We start from the raw sequence: 18,405 nt of genomic DNA on the forward strand, positions 1-18,405 counted from the left end.
ATCAGTGCTTTCTTGAATTTCATCTTCAAATATTTTAAGTAAGAGACTTCTATAGGTCATATGTCCATCCATTTTGATTGTTAGGTGAATCATATTTCAAAATTGCCTTTGAAGAAATTAATTGATACAAAAAGTTGGAGCTCTAAAGAGAAGGAAACAATGTCAAATAGTAAATACATTTTATACCCTGCAAGCATGGAGACAGAATATTTTTGCATTGACACACATGGTCAATTTTAAAGTATGTCATTTCCACTCACTGTAAAAAATTACTTAATTATGCCAGCAGTCTCCAGGGTGCCACATGCATTGTAAGCTTAGCCTCACTGCCCATTCCCAGAAATTACGCTATATTATATTCTAGTAATGATATATGGAGCAGGGGAATAAAAAATGTTTTAGATAACATGATTTGGGATGGAAATCTGATAAATGCAGATACTAATTTATTATATAGAATTGTGAATTTAGAGGGAATCTTAGAACTCATCATTTGACAGATGAAGAAGCTGATATAGTGATAGACTGAGTGACCTGTTCAAGGTCAGATTGTAATTAATAGAGAGATCCTAAGTCCATGTTATTATCAGACTCTTACAAGTAGTGTATACTTAAACGTAAACTGGGTCCTGTGTTTGCCAAACAAGCTAGAGCAGCAGTCCCCAACCTATTTGGCACCAGGGACCAGTTTCATGGAATGCAGTTTTTCCACGGACGGGGTTGGGGAGACGATTCAGGCAGTAATGTGAGCGATGTGGAGCGGTAGATGAAGCTTCGTTCGCTCGCCACTCCCCTCCTGCTGTGTGGCCCGGTTCCTAATAGGACACGGACCGGTACCTGTCCATGGCCCGGGGGTTGGGGACCCCTGAGCTAGAGAACACGAAACTAATGTACAGTTAGTTGGTGTCAAATATTCCCTGCATTCTACATATGTCAGGTGTGTGGAAAACAGTCAAGGGCAGTCAGGGAACTTTGAGTAACTGACAAGGTGAAAATGCAGTCTGGTTCTTAATTAGGCTATTAGGCTAGAAACACCCTCGAACCCTATCTAGGTATTGTCTGTTGACTCAAGCGAAACCCAAGCATAAATATGGACTCTAAGAGTGGGGGAGAAATGTCACCAAAAGCTCCTTTCCTGGCAACCTTTCTTTAAAAGAGCACTTCTTGGGACTTCCCTGGTGGCGCTGTGGTTAAGAATACACCTGCCATTGCAGGGGACACAGGTTCAAGCCCTTGTCCAGGAAGCTCTCACATGCTGTGGAGCAGCTAAGCCTGTGCACCACAACTACTGATCCCGCGTGCCACAACTACTGAAGCCCGCGCGCCTACAGCCCATGCTCCGCAACAAGAGAAGCCACCTCAATGAGAATCCCGTGCAATGCAACGAAGAGTAGCCTCCACTGGCCGCAACTAGAGAAAGCCTGCACGCAGCAATGAAGACCCAATGAAGCCAAAATTAAATCAATTAATTCATTTAAAAAAATAAAAGGGCACTTCGTTCTACCTAGGTGATCAGATCCCTAAAACTTCTGGGATATAAAATGCTGAAATTTTCTCATAAAAATGGTCAGCTGCTGTCCACTGAGCTGAGAGGAGGGGCCTCTCAACAGCAAGAATTTGATTATTTGATTGGGAAGGACCCTTGTTCCCTTGGTCATCTCATGATTTTAAGATGCTCAAACATTACCCTTGTGGTAATGCTTCAATAACAGATTTGGGCTAAAAAGCGTTTAGGGTGAGGTGTTGACCTCAGTCTCAGTATATTAACTAACATAATCCATTTAGATAGGACAGAGAAACACTTGGCATTTGGGGCAGATAGTTCTTTGTTGCGGTGGTTGTCTTGTGCATTGTAGAATGACTAGCAACATCCCTAGCCTCTGGATGCCAGTTACAACCCTACTGGTGACAACAACCAAGAATATTTCTAAATATCGCCAAATCTTCCCCAAGGAGCCAAATCTCCCTGCGCTGAGAGCCACTGTGTTAGGGGAATGGATGTGAAGTCACCTTTGTGTTGTACCTGCTGTGTTTCATGTACTCTATGGGTGCTGGTGATACACTGGTGACCGGAACAGAAATGGCACCTGCCCTCAGGTATGTAGCATAGTGATTAAGGCAGGCATTAAGCAATTAAATAAATACAAGTGACTAATTGTAATAAGTAAGTGAGATGAAGGAAAAGAATGAGGTCCATGGAGGATCTTCTCAGCCTGGGTGCCCAGGGAAAGGCCATCTGGGCAAGTTTTGAAATCTGAAGAATGAGTGGGATTTATCTAGATGGTTTGTTATAGGAAAATCAGTTTCAGGAGGAGGGAAGGCTGAGAGCCTGGAAAGAGTCTGATGCAATAGAGGAATCATAAAAGTTCAGGTGGCCAGAGCAGAATAAGTAAGGAGAACAGTGGCACAAGCTGAGGCTGGGGAGAGAATCAGGGCCATAATCTTACAGATTCATGCATATCACGCTAATAAATTAAGAATTTATTCTAAGTAAATCGAGAAGCCATTGAATGTCCAAATTCTGGATGCTCGAGATTAAAATGCATTAAGTTCCGTTGCCTTGAAGTACAAACTGCAAAATCCAATGGTGGACCTTCGGGATAGCCTAGCAAAATGCATCCTTGAAATGAAAGTCACCCTTGTAAAAGTTGGCAAGCCTGACTCTATGTGAATTCAGACATTTCAGGAATTATTCTGTATAATCTCTTGGCGTAGTGGTGACATTTTTCATGTCTTTCTTAGTAGCCATTGGTGCTTGCCCTATCAGAGTCATTTCTAGAAGCCAAGATCAAGAGCTAGTGAGGGTACCTGGATTCTTTAGGGGGAGGCTCATAAGTTAACAGGATATTAATAGAACTTCCGCTTCTGTTCTTGGCCACCTCCTATGCCTGACTAATCACCTCCTCACTCCTTGTTCTCCAGGTGTGAGTCTGGCGCTCCTCAGTCGTGACGGCCTGGTTAACCATTGTGTCTCTCTGACATCATCACCACGTTTCAACAGGGCCCCTGCTTCTTGAGTGTTTAGTTCAAAATAAGCTTTGAGATGGTCAGGTTTCACTTTATCTCGTTCCTCTTCCTCATTTCTTTTCAGGTCTGTCATTAGGTTCTCTGTTCAACTGATGGAAACCCTAAGTAAAAGAAAATTTTTTGTGCATACGTTTGTTTGATAATCAAAATAAGAATGTTCCCTCAATCTTTCAAGGGTTAATTCTTCAGGCCCAGCCATAAAGTACTACTTGATTCTTGATAATTGATAGAGAACTCTGAAGGGTAGGCATAGCACTTGTCTTGCCATTTCATGCAGGGAGCAGGTCACACAAAGCGACGTTTTTGATTATATATGCATCAGCAGCTATGATCTATGGTACCTGTTTGTATCTGTTACATGAATGATGGGCTTATAAACCAAAGATAAAGCTACTGTATTTACACCTGAGGCCTGAGAAGTGGCAGTTTAGTAAAAGAACGAGGAAAAACAAAACTCTATAAAAATACCAAAGAAATAAACATGAAACAAGAAAGAGCCTGTCTCTTTACCTAAGAATGCATTACTGTCTACCTGGTATTATATAACTTAGACACCTGAACTTCCCCACTAAGCTATAAAGAACTCACTTCTACTTGCTGCTACAGCTCCCTTCACTGTAACGTGCAGCACCTCACCTGGAGCAGGTCTTCAATGACTACATATTGAACAGATTATTCAGTATATATACATATCAACAGAAATAAGAAGGTACCACTTGTTGGCAATTTTTTTTGGCATCATTGTTTTTGTTCCCTTTTGAGAAACTTTTGCTGAAGATTAAATGCTTTTAAATAATTTTAAAATAATTACACTAATTAGTACATACAAATGAGCCTTTTAGCTTGAAACATTAGCATGCTATTGTACACTGTGACTGTACCTTAAAATGGCAGTTTTGTGCTCTCCGGTCTCTGTTTAAGGAAAAAAAAAAAGAAAAGGTTGATTCTTAAATTCAGGTGCCTTGGTTGATTTATGAATGTTTTAGATATGAACTAAATTTCAGAAGTATAAAGGTTCCAAGTCACCACGGGAATTAAATATGATCTTTTAAGAGATTTTGAGGGGATTATTTTCTATGTATGAGCATATGAAATAAATCACAGCTGTAAACATCATTTTTTTTTTTTAAAGATTTGATGAAAGTTCATAATAATTTTTTTTTTAAAGATTTGATGAAAGTTCATAATAATGCAGTTGACAAGAAAATTAGTTATTTCTGAGATATACATTTTAAAGTAATAACTAGGATTATTACTTATAACATTATACCAGAACATATAAGATTTTTAGAAATTTCATGTAATGTCTGAAACATTTATATTAACATATTTCCATACATATTTCCATACAAATACAAATATAAGATTTTTAGAAATTTCATGTAATGTCTGAAACATTTATATTAACATATTTCCATACATATTTCCATACAAATACAAATATAAGATTTTTAGAAATTTCATGTAATGTCTGAAACATTTATATTAACATATTTCCATACAAATAACCCAATGAAAGTTTAGTATTAGTTGTTTTGTTTGTTTTTTTATACTGCAGGTTCTTATTAGGCATCAATTTTATACACATCAGTGTATACATGTCAATCCCAATCGCCCAATTCAGCACACCACCATCCCCACCTCACCGCAGTTTTCCCCCCTTGGTGTCCATATGTCCATTCTCTACATCTGTGTCTCAACTTCTGCCCTGCAAACTGGCTCATCTGTACCATTTTTCTAGGTTCCACATACATGCATTAATATACGATATTTGTTTTTCTCTTTCTGACTTACTTCACTCTGTATGACAGTCTCTAGATCCATCCACGTCTCAACAAATGACTCAATTTCGTTCCTTTTTATGGCTGAGTAATATTCCATTGTATATATGTACCACTACTTCTTTATCCATTCGTCTGTTGATGGGCATTTAGGTTGCTTCCATGACCTGGCTATTGTAAATAGTGCTGCAATGAACATTCGGGTGCATGTGTCTTTTTGAATTACGGTTTTCTCTGGGTATATGCCCAGTAGTGGGATTGCTGGGTCATATGGTAATTCTATTTTTAGTTTTTTAAGGAACCTCCATATTGTTCTCCATAGTGGCTGTATCAATTTACATTCCCACCAACAGTGCAAGAGGGTTCCCTTTTCTCCACACCCTCTCCAGCATTTGTTGTTTGTAGATTTTCTGATGATGCCCATTCTAACAGGAGTGAGGTGATACCTCATTGTAGTTTTGATTTGCATTTCTCTAATAATTAGTGATGTTGAGCATCTTTTCATGTGCTTCGTGGCCGTCTGTATGTCTTCTTTGGAGAAATGTCTATTTAGGTCTTCTGCCCATTTTTGGATTGGGGTGTTTGTTTCTTTGATATTGAGCTGAATGAGCTGTTTATATATTTTGGAGATTAATCCTTTGTCCGTTGATTCGTTTGCAAATATTTTCTCCCATTCTGAGGGTTGTCTTTTCGTCTTGTTTATGGTTTCCTTTGCTGTGCAAAAGCTTTGAAGTTTCATTAGGTCCCACTTGTTTATTTTTGTCTTTATTTCCATTACTCTAGGAGGTGGATCAAAAAAGATCTTGCTGTGATTTATGTCAAAGAGTGTTCTTCCTATGTTTTCCTCTAAGAGTTTTATAGTGTCCAGTCTTATATTTAGGTCTCTAATCCATTTTGAGTTTATTTTTGTGTATGGTGTTAGGGAGTATTCTAATTTCATTCTTTTACATGTAGCTGTCCAGTTTTCCCAGCACCACTTATTGAAGAGACTGTCTTTTCTCCATTGTATATCTTTGCCTCCTTTGTCATAGATTAGTTGACCATAGGTGCGTGGGTTAATCTCTGGGCTTTCTATCTTGTTCCATTGATCTATGTTTCTGTTTTTGTGCCAGTACCATATTGTCTTGATTACTGTAGCTTTGTAGTATAGTCTGAAGTCAGGGAGTCTGATTCCTCCAGCTCCATTTTTTTGCCTCAAGACTGCTTTGGCTATTCGGGGTCTTTTGTGTCTCCATACAAATTTTAAGATGATTTGTTCTAGCTCCGTAAAAAATGCCATTGGTAATTTGATAGGGATTGCATTGAATTTGTAGATTGCTTTGGGTAGTATACTCATTTTCACAATGTTGATTCTTCCAATCCAAGAACATGGTATATCTCTCCATCTGTTGGTATCATCTTTAATTTCTTTCATCAGTGTCTTATAGTTTTCTGCATACAGGTCTTTTGTCTCCCTAGGTAGGTTTATTCCTAGGTATTTTATTCTTTTTGTTGCAATGGTAAATGGGAGTGTTTCCATAATTTCTCTTTCAGATTTTTCATCATTAGTGTATAGGAATGCAAGAGATTTCTGTGCATTAATTTTGTATCCTGCAACTTTACCATATTCATTAATTAGCTCTAGCAGTTTTCTGGTGGCAGTTTTAGGATTCTCTATGTATAGTATCATGTCATCCGCAAACAGTGACAGTTTTACTTCTTGTTTTCCAATTTGTATTCCTTTTATTTCTTTTTCTTCTCTGATTGCCGTGGCTAGGACTTCCAGAACTATGTTGAATAATAGTGGTGAGAGTGGACATCCTTGTCTCGTTCCTGATCTTAGAGGAAATGCTTTCAGTTTTTCACCATTGAGAATGATGTTTGCTGTGGGTTTGTCATATATGGCCTTTATTATGTTGAGGTAGGTTCCCTCTATGCCCACTTTCTGGAGAGTTTTTATCAGGAATGGGCGTTGAATTTTGTCAAAAGCTTTTTCTGCATCTATTGAGATGATCATATGGTTTTTATTCTTCAATTTGTTAATATGGTGTATCACATTGATTGATTTGCGTATATTGAAGAATCCTTGCATCCCTGGGATAAATCCCACTTGATCGTGGTGTATGATCCTTTTAATGTGTTGTTGGATTCTGTTTGCTAGTATTTTGTTGAGGATTTTTGCATCTATATTCATCAGTGATATTGGTCTGTAATTTTCTTTTTTTGTAGTGTCTTTGTCTGGTTTTGGTATCAGGGTGATGGTGGCCTCATACAATGAGTTTGGGAGTGTTCCTTCCTCTGCAATTTTTTGGAAGAGTTTGAGAAGGATGGGTGTTAGCTCTTCTCTAAATGTTTGATAGAATTCACCTGTGAAGCCATCTGGTCCTGGACTTTTGTTTGTTGGAAGATTTTTAATCACAGTTTCAATTTCATTACTTGTGATTGGTCTGTTCATAGTTTCTATTTCTTCCTGGTTCAGTCTTGGAAAGTTATACCTTTCTAAGAATGTGTCCATTTCTTCCAGGTTGTCCATTTTATCGGCATAGAGTTGCTTATAGTAGTCACTTAGGATGCTTTGTATTTCTGCGGTGTCTGTTGTATCTTCTCCTTTTTCATTTCTGATTTTATTGATTTGAGTCCTCTCCCTCTTTTTCTTGATGAGTCTGGCTAATGGCTTATCAATTTTGTTTATCTTCTCAAAGAACCAACTTTTAGTTTTATTGATCTTTGCTATTGTTTTCTTTGTTTCTATTTCATTTATTTCTGCTCTGATCTTTATGATTTCTTTCCTTCTGCTAACTTTGGGTTTTGTTTGTTCTTCTTTCTCTAGTTTCTTTAGGTGTAAGGTTAGATTGTTTACTTGAGATTTTTCTTGTTTCTTTAGGTAGGCTTGTATAGCTATAAACTTCCCTCTTAGAACCGCTTTTGCTGCATCCCATAGGTTTTGGGTCGTCGTGTTTTCATTGTCATTTGTCTCTAGGTATTTTTTTATTTCCTCTTTGATTTCTTCAGTGATCTCTTGGTTATTTAGTAACGTATTGTTTAGCCTCCATGTGTTTGTCTTTTTTACGTTTTTTTCCCTGTAATTCATTTCTAATCTCATAGCGTTGTGGTCAGAAAAGATGCTTGGTATGATTTCAATTTTCTTAAATTTACTGAGGCTTGATTTGTGACCCAAGATGTGATCTATCCTGGAGAATGTTCCGTGCGCACTTGAGAAGAACGTGTAATCTGCTGTTTTTGGATGGAATGTCCTATATATATCAATTAAATCTATCTGGTCTATTGTGTCATTTAAAGCTTCTGTTTCCTTATTTATTTTCATTTTGGATGATCTGTCCATTGGTGTAAGTGAAGTGTTAAAGTCCCCCACTATTATTGTGTTACTGTCGATTTTCTCTTTTATAGCTGTTAGCAGTTGCCTTATGTACTGAGGTGCTCCTATGTTGGGTGCATATATATTTATAATTGTTATATCTTCTTCTTGGATTGATCCCTGGATCATTATGTAGTGTCCTTCCTTGTCTCTTGTAACATTCTTTATTTTAAAGTCTATTTTATCTGATATGAGTATAGCTACTCCAGCTTTCTTTTGATTTCCATTTGCATGGAATATCTTTTTCCATCCCCTCACTTTCAGTCTGTATGTGTCCCTAGGTCTAAAGTGGGTCTCTTGTAGACAGCATATATATGGGTCTTGTTTTTGTATCCATTCAGCCAGTCTATGTCTTTTGGTTGGGGCATTTAATCCATTCACGTTTAAGGTAATTATCGATATGTATGTTCCTATGACCATTTTCTTAATTGTTTTGGGTTTGTTTTTGTAGGTCCTTTTCTTCTCTTGTGTTTCCCACTTAGAGAAGTTCCTTTAGCATTTGTTGTAGAGCTGGTTTGGTGGTGCTGAATTCTCTTAGCTTTTGCTTGTCTGTAAAGCTTTTGATTTCTCCATCAAATCTAAATGAGATCCTTGCCGGGTAGAGTAATCTTGGTTGTAGGTTCTTCCCTTTCATCACTTTAAGTATATCATGCCACTCCCTTCTGGCTTGCAGAGTTTCTGCTGAGAAATCAGCTGTTAACCTTATGGGAGTTCCCTTGTATGTTATTTGTCATTTTTCCCTTGCTGCTTTCAATAATTTTTCTTTTTCTTTAATTTTTGCCACTTTGATTACTGTGTGTCTCGGCGTGTTTCTCCTTGGGTTTATTCTGTATGGGACTCTCTGCGCTTCCTGGACTTGGGTGGCTATTTCCTTTCCCATGTTAGGGAAGTTTTCGACTATAATCTCTTCAAATATTTTCTCGGGTCCTTTCTCTCTCTCTTCTCCTTCTGGGACCCCTATAATGCGAATGTTGTTGCGTTTAATGTTGTCCCAGAGGTCTCTTAGGCTGTCTTCATTTCTTTTCATTCTTTTTTCTTTAGTCTGTTCCGCAGCAGTGAATTCCACCATTCTGTCTTCCAGGTCACTTATCCGTTCTTCTGCCTCAGTTATTCTGCTATTGATTCCTTCTAGTGTAGTTTTCATTTCAGTTATTGTATTGGTCATCTCTGTTTGTTTGTTCTTTAATTCTTCTAGGTCTTTGTTAATCATTTCTTGCATCTTCTCAATCTTTGCCTCCATTCTTATTCCGAGGTCCTGGATCATCTTCACTATCATTATTCTGAATTCTTTCTCTGGAAGGTTGCCTATCTCCACTTCATTTAGTTGTTTTTCTGGGGTTTTTTCTTGTTCCTTCATCTGGTTCATAGCCCTCTGCCTTTTCATCTTCTCTATCTTTCTGTAACTGTGGTTTTTGGTCCACAGGCTGCAGGATTGTAGTTTTTCTTGCTTCTGTTTCTGTAAACATCATTTATCTGGGTAACAAACTTGTGATTTCATCTGTGAAGACAAATAGAGGGCTATGTTATGTGGATCAAATACTTCTTTTTCATATTACGGAATTAAAACGTTCTAGAGGTAGCCTAGTTTAATTCCCTTTTTGTTAAGACACGAGGAAACTGTGATTCAGTGTTCAGATGACTTGCCCCAGATCCTTAACTAGCAGGTGGCAGAACCAGAGCAGGTGTATGAATTCTCATTTCAGCCTCCTCACCACCATGGGCCCTAATCATGAAAACCAGTGCAGGTCTATAGCTCCATGCCAACTGCTGGTGTTAATAAGTAAGAAACCTAAACTAGAGGGAGATCAATCACCGGACTGGTTGACGTTTGTGTCTGGACTCAGAAGTCCAGTCCAGAAGGCTTGGAGGACCTCACTCATGAGAACGGGCCAGTTCAGGCTCTGAGTCATGTCAGTGCATAACCATTCCCTTGCTGAGTGGGAAAATAAAATTGTGGATGGAATAGTCCAGAGAATCACTTAGCTAAATAGCACAGAGGCATAAGCAGAAAGGATAATTCAGAAGTACTGCATAAATCTAAGTTTGATTCATGATAATACTCTGATCTCCACTCTTCGTCTCACCTCCACTAATTCCGAAGAGAAATTGGATGGTGGTCGAATCCGGCAAGTCGAGGAGAGCCAGAATTGGAGAACTGAGAACTCTGGGTGTGCCGTGTTTCTTGAGAGGAGCTCTGGGCAGGAAGGAAGCCAGATGGAAAAGCAGGCTTTGACTGCCCAAGCTGTGTCCAGGGTCCAGGAACTGACATCTGGCAGTTTGGGAAAGCACAGCCTGGCTCTTTATGCAGAGGTTTAGAGCGAGAAAAAGGTCAGTATTTTATAGCAGAGGCTCCTGTTTACACAAGCCATCGAGAGCTTAGAGGAGTTAGCCTGACAAGACCAAGATCCAGCCACGAGGATCTGAAAGGGGCAGTTTGAACAAGGGCCATAGCGAAGGCAGGAAGGAACTGGCCAGAGACCAAGGCAGGAAGGAACTGGCCAGAGACCAAGGCAGGAAGGCTGGTTCACGCTGGAACGCAGTGTTGGAGGAATAAGAGACGCACGAAAGCAAGGGAGAGGAGGGGGAGAATTATGGATTCAGATCAAGATCGGAACACAAATACAAAAGCTAACAATCACCCTTGAAAAACAAAAAGAAATGTGGTGAAAGGATCATCAGAATTGAGTCTCAAAGGAACTTAACAGTCGCCGCTTGGAAGTTGTTGCATTGATCCCACAAGTGGGGCAAACGTATCCATGGGAAAGTGCAGAACAAGGGGCCTGGCTCTCTCAATATCTCCCTCCTGTTGACGTGGATTTTAAATAAGGTTTGAAATTAGCCATCACAACTGTGTCTTCCCTATACACACAGAGACCTTACTAAGTACGTAAAATCGACTGCCGTCCACTCTTTGTATTTTTTTTTGTTGTTTTAATTAGTTTTATTTCGTTTTTTTTTTTTTTTTAGCTGTGTTGGGTCTTCGTTTCTGTGCGAGGGCTTTCTCTAGTTCCAGCGAGCGGGAGCCACTCTTCATTGCGGTGCGCGGGCCTCTCACTATCGTGGCCTCTCTTTGTTGTGGAGCACAGGCTCCAGACGCGCAGGCTCAGTAGTTGTGGCTCACGGGCCTAGTTGCTCCGCGGCATGTGGGATCTTCCCAGACCAGGGCTCGAACCCATGTCCCCTGCATTGGCAGGCAGATTCTCAACCACTGTGCCACCAGGGAAGCCCTATTTCGTTTTTTGATATAGCAGAGAAGGAATGGGGAGTATATGGAAAAGTTTCTCTCTTTTCTAGGGGCACCTGAGCCATTGTCTGGGGACGTCCCTTCCCCTCATCTTCACGAAGGCAGTTTTATTTCTGTTTTCTACTCCCTTATTTTATTTGGCCTTTTACGTGTAATTTACACTTTAAAGGTTTTGTCTCTGGAGACAGTGGTCATTGCAGACGCCACTTAGCGTCATCAGGGTAGTCGCTAACTTGGAATCAGTGACCATTGGAAACCTCTCAAAACTATGTCACAAGATTATAGGACAGTTCCGGATAAAGGGCTAGGACTCCTCACTCAATATAGATCCATATCTAGCTTGTCTTGTCGTTGGGAATCATTAGTCAAGTGAAAAGCTGTCCCATTGGCCAAAAACAAAGCACTGCAGACTGAGCAAAAGTTCAGGTGTCCACCTGGATCCCTGGGTGTTGACTGCCCACTAATCCTTCACTTATGCTGGTGACCTCCTCCTCCTCTCTCACATCATGTCTCAGTATAGGAAGGACACAGAGGTGGGCACGATATAATCACTGCTCCTCTTAAAAAGATGTTATATATGTATTACATATATATAATATATATATAATTATCTATTATCTATCTAGATTGAAAAGATTCTGTATATTTTTTATAAGTGTATATATATATATATATATGCAGAAAATGGAAAGCATATAAAAATGCATGATCCCAAAATATAGAGGAGGAAGATAAAAGATAATCATTTGGGGGTATTTGAATTGGGTGTTTGATTAAGATTCCCCCCTCCCCCAAAGCTGTGAAAATAGTTGGAGAAACAGACCAATTTGTATAAAAGTGTTACCCTTAAAAAAGTATTAATACTTGATCATTCTGCCCTCCTGTGTGCCAGTTTCTTTCCTTTAAAAAGAAAAAATTCCTCCTACCACTAGAATTCTGATCAGCTTTTTCAATTTAAGACAAAACAGGTAACCTAACATTCACAGCACATCTTGGTCAAACTTGATTATAAACAAGTTTTTTTTTTCCCAAATTACACCTTACTTAATTTTTAGAATTTACCTTTCACTTTTTACCCCTTTCTGTCACTGAATTCAAAAGTCTTCCCTATGACTTCATAATAATATATTTTAGATAATCTTCTTGGGATTTTTTGGGCTGCCTTTATTTTTTCTGTTGGTTCACTTTTTTCTTTTAATGTGTACACATCCCGGTGATGTTGATTTCTTCAAGCTGACCTGTGGTCCCTGCCTTCAAAGTTATTGCCAGAGATGAAATGCACTTCCTAACCTTCACCTTGAAGTTCACTCGCCTCTTTGAAGTACTTCATTTGGTTTTCAAAACTAAAAGTTGTAAGAAATCTCAGTCTTTCAGGACCCTAAATACAACATCAGGAATGCAAGAGGGAAAAAATCATACAGACATACACAAAAGGATACAGTATAAAATACTCAAAGAATTAACGGAATGAGAAAAGGAAGCGTGAAATTCACATCAAACAAAGCTTTGAACATTAAAGCGAATGAAAGTGAAGGGAAGAAATCTATAAGGAAAGCAAACAATCACTGCTTCCTGACAGCTGCAGTTATTAATTAGTGTTCCATCATTTGCGCTAAATGCCCAATGAATACTTTTGCTTCTCTGGCAGGCCATTTGCTTTGTAGCTTGCTTCTTAATGGGAAATGACTCAGCTTGTCCTCGTGTTTGTCACTCCTGCCCATAACGACTACCCTGACAGCACAGTCTATAAGCTGTGCTGGCTCTAGAGAAGGTGGAGAATTTTTTCCCCCAGATCCCAGTTCTTACCTCAGCATCTCCCCTGCAATCCGCTGTTCACAGTGTTGTCACTTACGTTGATTCTTCCTGCATAAAATGCTGGAAGAGCTAAGTTTATGTTGTTTTTCAATTATAACAAACTCCTTTCCAGTGTGACTCCAGCCTGGATTTCCTGCTCATCCTTTGTGTCCATCACAGCATAGAGCTTAGGAGAGCTTGGTTAGAACCCAGGCTCTAGACTCAGTAGATGTGAGCTGAATCCTGGCTCTGTCGGCCATTCGCTCAGTGACACTGGACAGGTGACTTTAGCTCTCAAGACTCCACCTCCTATCCGCGGAGCTAATAGCCAGCCCCAAGGGTTGCTATAAGAAAAAAATGAGAAAGTGTATGTATATAAAGAGTTAGCTTGTTACCTGGAGGTTGGAAGATACTGAAATACAATTTGTTGAATGAATGGGACAGAGTAGATAATGAACAAATCTGGCTCTTATTATTAGTACTCTCTTTTATGATTGCTCTTCTCTCCTCTGGAATGCACTTCTCCATCTGACTCATGCATTCAGATCTGTCTCAGCCTCCACTCGAAAGCCTTCCTTGACTGGCTGTCATTCACTCCTTGTCCCTTCAATCACAGTGTCTTGTGTGTGCTTCATTATACAACCTCTTACACTGCCTTTGACTGCGCTGCACGTCTGGCTGTTCTCCTAGACTGTGAGAATCACTGTTGCTCGAATGTGTTTGTTCATCCTTTCAGTTCCCTCTGTTATCATGTGCCTGGAACACGATAGGCTATTTGCTTGTAAGTAGGACCCTGGTAATACCATACAGTACTCAAAATAACTAGTTTCTAATAGTGGAATTAAGACACTATATCAGAGCTATTTTAGACTGGGAATTATTTTGAGGCTGACTCTAAAATTATTTCATATTTAAAGCTCAGGTGAGATTTGTTGGTAAGTTTAGGATTAACAGACCTGCTTATAAGTTTTGCATTACTTATTATTTTTCTTGAAGTACGTGCCTATAGAATACAGAAATAGCCATGACCATAAGAATACAGAATCAGGCAAAGTTGTAAAGTCATGTTAAAATGACCACTTGGTAATTGTCCGGGCATGGAAAGTAAATAGAAAATTCGCTCTGGGGGGATATATAATTGAGAAAAATAAATGCATACTTATACAAATGCCTGATGACACATTACTGAATTTCTTCACTATTCCTTCAAAATACGTGACACAGAATCACTGTGGTAGATGATCTTTACAAGTTTGAAGTTCTGGACTTTAGGTTTTAGCCCTATTACATGTGTTACCAGAGGCCGGTCACTTAATCTCTTTGCTTGCCAGTTTTTTTCTTCTGTAAATAGGAAGTAATAATACTCTCCTACCTGCTAAAATGGTATCTATGAGAAGGAAATGAGATAAAGCAAGTACAAGTTTATTATACTTGCAGGTTCCATAAAGTTGCAGGTACTGTGAAATAGAGCGAGTTCCTGGGTCTTTGAAGTATATGTACAGTAAGAGGGGCCTGTCACTTTAGACCTCATATATTATCCAGTACTATTTGTCTACTACCTCACTCATCTTCTCAGGGGCTAATCTAGCTGGACCTCTCACATTGCAGTGGCTCTAGTTGTGATTTATGTACAGTTTCAGCAGCAAACAACTCTCCATAGACTGTATATTGAATTCATTTTCATTTACCTCTGGGAGAAAAAAAGAACATCACCCTACTCAAATTGATAGGCACAAACATGCTGCTTTTGATGAATCACTAATATAGTTTTCTCCAGGATCGTAGCAATTATTATTTAGGAAAAGACTATTGGTGCAAGCCAAGTTATAATATAGATCCCTTTGTATTTCAGTATTTTAGCCTAATGAATATCAATTAATTGCCTGTCTAAAGGACTTGGTGGAAAAACGTGGGAGCTCCTGCTTTAGCAGCGCTGTAAGCTCTTGGCATGTGGAGCTCCGTCATGTTCATCTCTCCATCCCCATCATTGGCTCCAAGGCTTGATGCAAGGATTCAGAAAATGTTAAAGTGCTCCTAAAAGCATCTCAGTCTCAGTGCTGGGCCTTGGGGGTGATGACTTCCGTATGCCAGCCGGAGAGAGACAGAGTAGCTGTAATAGGTCATGAACATGCTCTCTCCATCATTCACCTACCCACAACATTGAGGTAGAACCACATGGAAAGTACACAGGTTTTTGGCACAGGAGCCAAAGTACCTAAAGTATGCTACTTACAGCTAAACAATGGCTTGAAACTTTATCTGAACTTCCTGCCTTGAGCTGTGTGTGGCCCACTGGCAAAAAGCTAAGTCTGCAGAGAAAAGGGTGGTTTGGGCTCCGGGCTGGGCTGCAGAAGGCCCATTGTCAGCCCCGCCTCGGGGGTATCTAATGCTGGTGGGGTGAACTTGAACCTACTGTTTCCTCTCCTTGGGCTAAAAAGAGAGTACCAGGGTTCAAGAAATCAGAGATCAAAACTCCAGATCCTTCAACAATATCTAGCCCTGAGAGGTTTTTGTTTGTTCAACAACTTTAAATTTCTCCCGAAGTGTTTCTTAAAAGGCAGTGCTACTAGACAGTTGTGCTTTGTTACAATACAATCACATTCTCTTCTGATGCCTCTACAGGCTTGGTACATGCCTTTATGTTAAGGGTTTGCCCCTTGCATGCATTTATGTCTGACACACCTTGACCAGATAATCGGGTTAACATTTTAGGAGCCTATCATTCTGTGGACTCCCTGGGTGATTTTGGACAAGTCACTTAATGTAGCCGGGTCCCAGTTTTCTCATCTCTGCTGTGGAGCAGGTAACTATAATACCTGTCTGCCTATTTCAGTGGTTATTAGGATTGAAGGTGATCAATATGTGAGCATGCTTGGCAGTCTTTAGGTAGGAAGAAGTGTTCGTTAGTGAGGAAGGATGCAGCTTGGACTAGATAATTGCCAGATAAGGTCACACCTCTATTATGCAGTTATAGTATTTTATAATACAATGCCTTCAATAATCAGGGAAATTGAAATAAACGGGGGCCCCAATCACATCTAGAAAGACATTCAAGAAGACAGACTCTCATTACAGGAGAAGTCTGTGGCAAGATACAGAATAACTCCAGTATGTTTTCTTGACTGGTTGTGAAATGCTTCTCTTGATTGTATTAATAGACATTCACTTTGGGTGGATTTCCTTGGGTGCAGCCATAGAGGGGGAAGATTCTTATGTCTGGTTAGCATAAGTTAGAAACAGTCCACTTTAAATTGCCAAGGAGAGAGCCATCAAAAAATTCAGAGGGCTGTGAATTGGTTTGTGTCACAAAATGTTTAGACGTAAACCTTTTAAATTTGACACTTTCCTTTAGCTCACCTTGATTTTACTCATTGAGTAATGATGACAAGGACAGGAAATGACAGTGTTTGACACTGTCAGAGTCACAGCTCTTTAGTATTTTATATAGTACTCTGGTGATCCTGGTGAATCAGTAACCTTTGATCTCCACTGTACAGATGCTTAAACAGAGGCTTAGTGATGTTAGCTCTTTGAGTTAAACAAGTCATACGGATGACCCAAGGCATTGTGAAAATAGGGATGAAATGACTTTAGATCATTAAACAACTTAATTTGAAACTATTCTCTGATGTTTATTCGACATGTTTAACAAATAAATGATAGAAAACACACTTTAGCGACTTCCCTGGTGGTCCAGTGGTGAAGACCTCGCCTTCCAATGCAGGGGGTGCGGGTTCGATCCCTGGTCGAGGAGCTAAGATCCCCCATGCCTCGTGGCCAAGAAACCGAAACATTAAACAGAAGCAGCATTGTAACAAATTCAATAAAGACTTTAACAATGATCCACATCAAAAAAATCTTAAAAAAGGAAAAAAGAAAACACATTTTAGGCAGCAGCTCAGTAAGCTCCCACATGTTACCGAGTACAGTTTTAATTTGCTGTATGTGCCTCCAACTTCAGGTGTTCTCTTAATATTCCATATGCTCGTCCATTTTGTTTACCATCTGCAAAGCTGTAAACAATGCACACATTATTGACTGGACTAAATATTTACACTGTCACCTTATAAAAATCTCAGTTGTTTTCCTCCAATTGCACAAGATGAGTTGTCTACTCACCAATGAAATAAATTGAATTTCCCCTTTTCTCTCAATAACCTGAGGCTAATCTTTTCTTTCAAAGATCAGGTTCTTAAAAGTGAGGACTGGAATAAAAGATTCTGTGGTTGGTCTGTGGTCTCGGACCGGAAGACTTGTGTCTCTTCGTGGGTAGCTGTGCGTGTGAGTGCCAGGGCTGCCGTTAAGTCTGATAAGTGGGGAGAAAAATGGCGTTCAGCCGCTGAAAACAACATCTATTCCTTAAACCATCTTCTGTGTAATTAGAATGAAGGATGCCGGATTTTATGCTCACTTAAAGAGCAATGAAATGATTGAAAACAGCAAGCTTGACTTTTACAACTTAGGAGCAATCAAAATTCTGGATCCCTGGCTGACACTATCTGTTATCATTCAACTAAATAATCCTTGCAGTTCGGCTGAGGACATACCTGTCTCCATTTTCTTAGTATTTGTTTTATTGTTTGATAGTTAATTACCTGCTAACAGGAGCTCCCCTTCCCTCGACCAAGAAATCATAAATACAGAAAAAGTAATAGCCTCTTCCCCCAAGATGTTCACGTTTGTCTCATTATTTGGTTCCTTTGACAGTTATTTATTGGAGAGGGCTCCTTTCTGTGTTCCAAATCCGCCAAAGTGAAGTGTGCGACTTCTGTCTTCATATTTACTACTTGAACATGGCCTGTTTTTCTTTTACAATGATGTTTGTTCATTCATTGAAAGTGGCATCTGCTTTTCTTCTAGAATTGTCATATTCACAAGATGATTCACATTTATTAGCTCCTAAAGTAAAGGAAGATGTCTCTCACAAAAATATATCCCTCTATTTTTTAATTAAATCTAGTTTCTCCCCTATCCAATGTTAAAGCAAAAATAGTATTTATTTTTTCCATTGCTCTCTAATTCCAAAGGTTCTGCCTCTTCTCACTCTTCATAAGAAGCGAAGGTTGCCTGCATAGGATGTGGAATGTCATGTCATTTCCTTGGCCCTCTCTGTTCTGTTCCTTTCTGGGTTTCAGCATCTTTTTTTTGTTTGATTCTTTAGTCCAACAGTCACATTTGCTGAGTCTGTAAAGATGTCCAATGTC

At 39.4% G+C, this 18,405-nt stretch overlaps 2 protein-coding genes across 4 annotated transcripts in view; one reads left to right on the top strand and one right to left on the bottom strand.

Annotated features, from left to right (window-relative positions):
* CNTNAP2 (contactin associated protein 2) overlaps positions 1 to 18,405 on the top strand; it is a 2,064,732-nt gene that overhangs the window by 560,164 nt on the left and 1,486,163 nt on the right. The gene's annotated exons all lie outside the window — the stretch shown is intronic.
* LOC309666434 (uncharacterized protein) overlaps positions 7,330 to 18,405 on the bottom strand; it is an 817,765-nt gene continuing 806,689 nt past the window's right edge. For both annotated transcript variants that reach the window (XR_014267095.1, XM_082473891.1), the window contains exon 2: positions 7,330 to 9,619. Coding sequence is in view for 1 of the 2 variants with exons in the window: in XM_082473891.1 (XP_082330017.1) it covers positions 8,894 to 9,619 (726 nt within the window). In the remaining variant the exon portion in view is untranslated. The remainder of the gene's footprint in view (positions 9,620 to 18,405) is intronic.

This window comes from Balaenoptera physalus (genome assembly GCF_965194825.1).
Source record: "Balaenoptera physalus genome assembly, chromosome: 8".
NCBI lineage: Eukaryota > Metazoa > Chordata > Mammalia > Artiodactyla > Balaenopteridae > Balaenoptera > Balaenoptera physalus.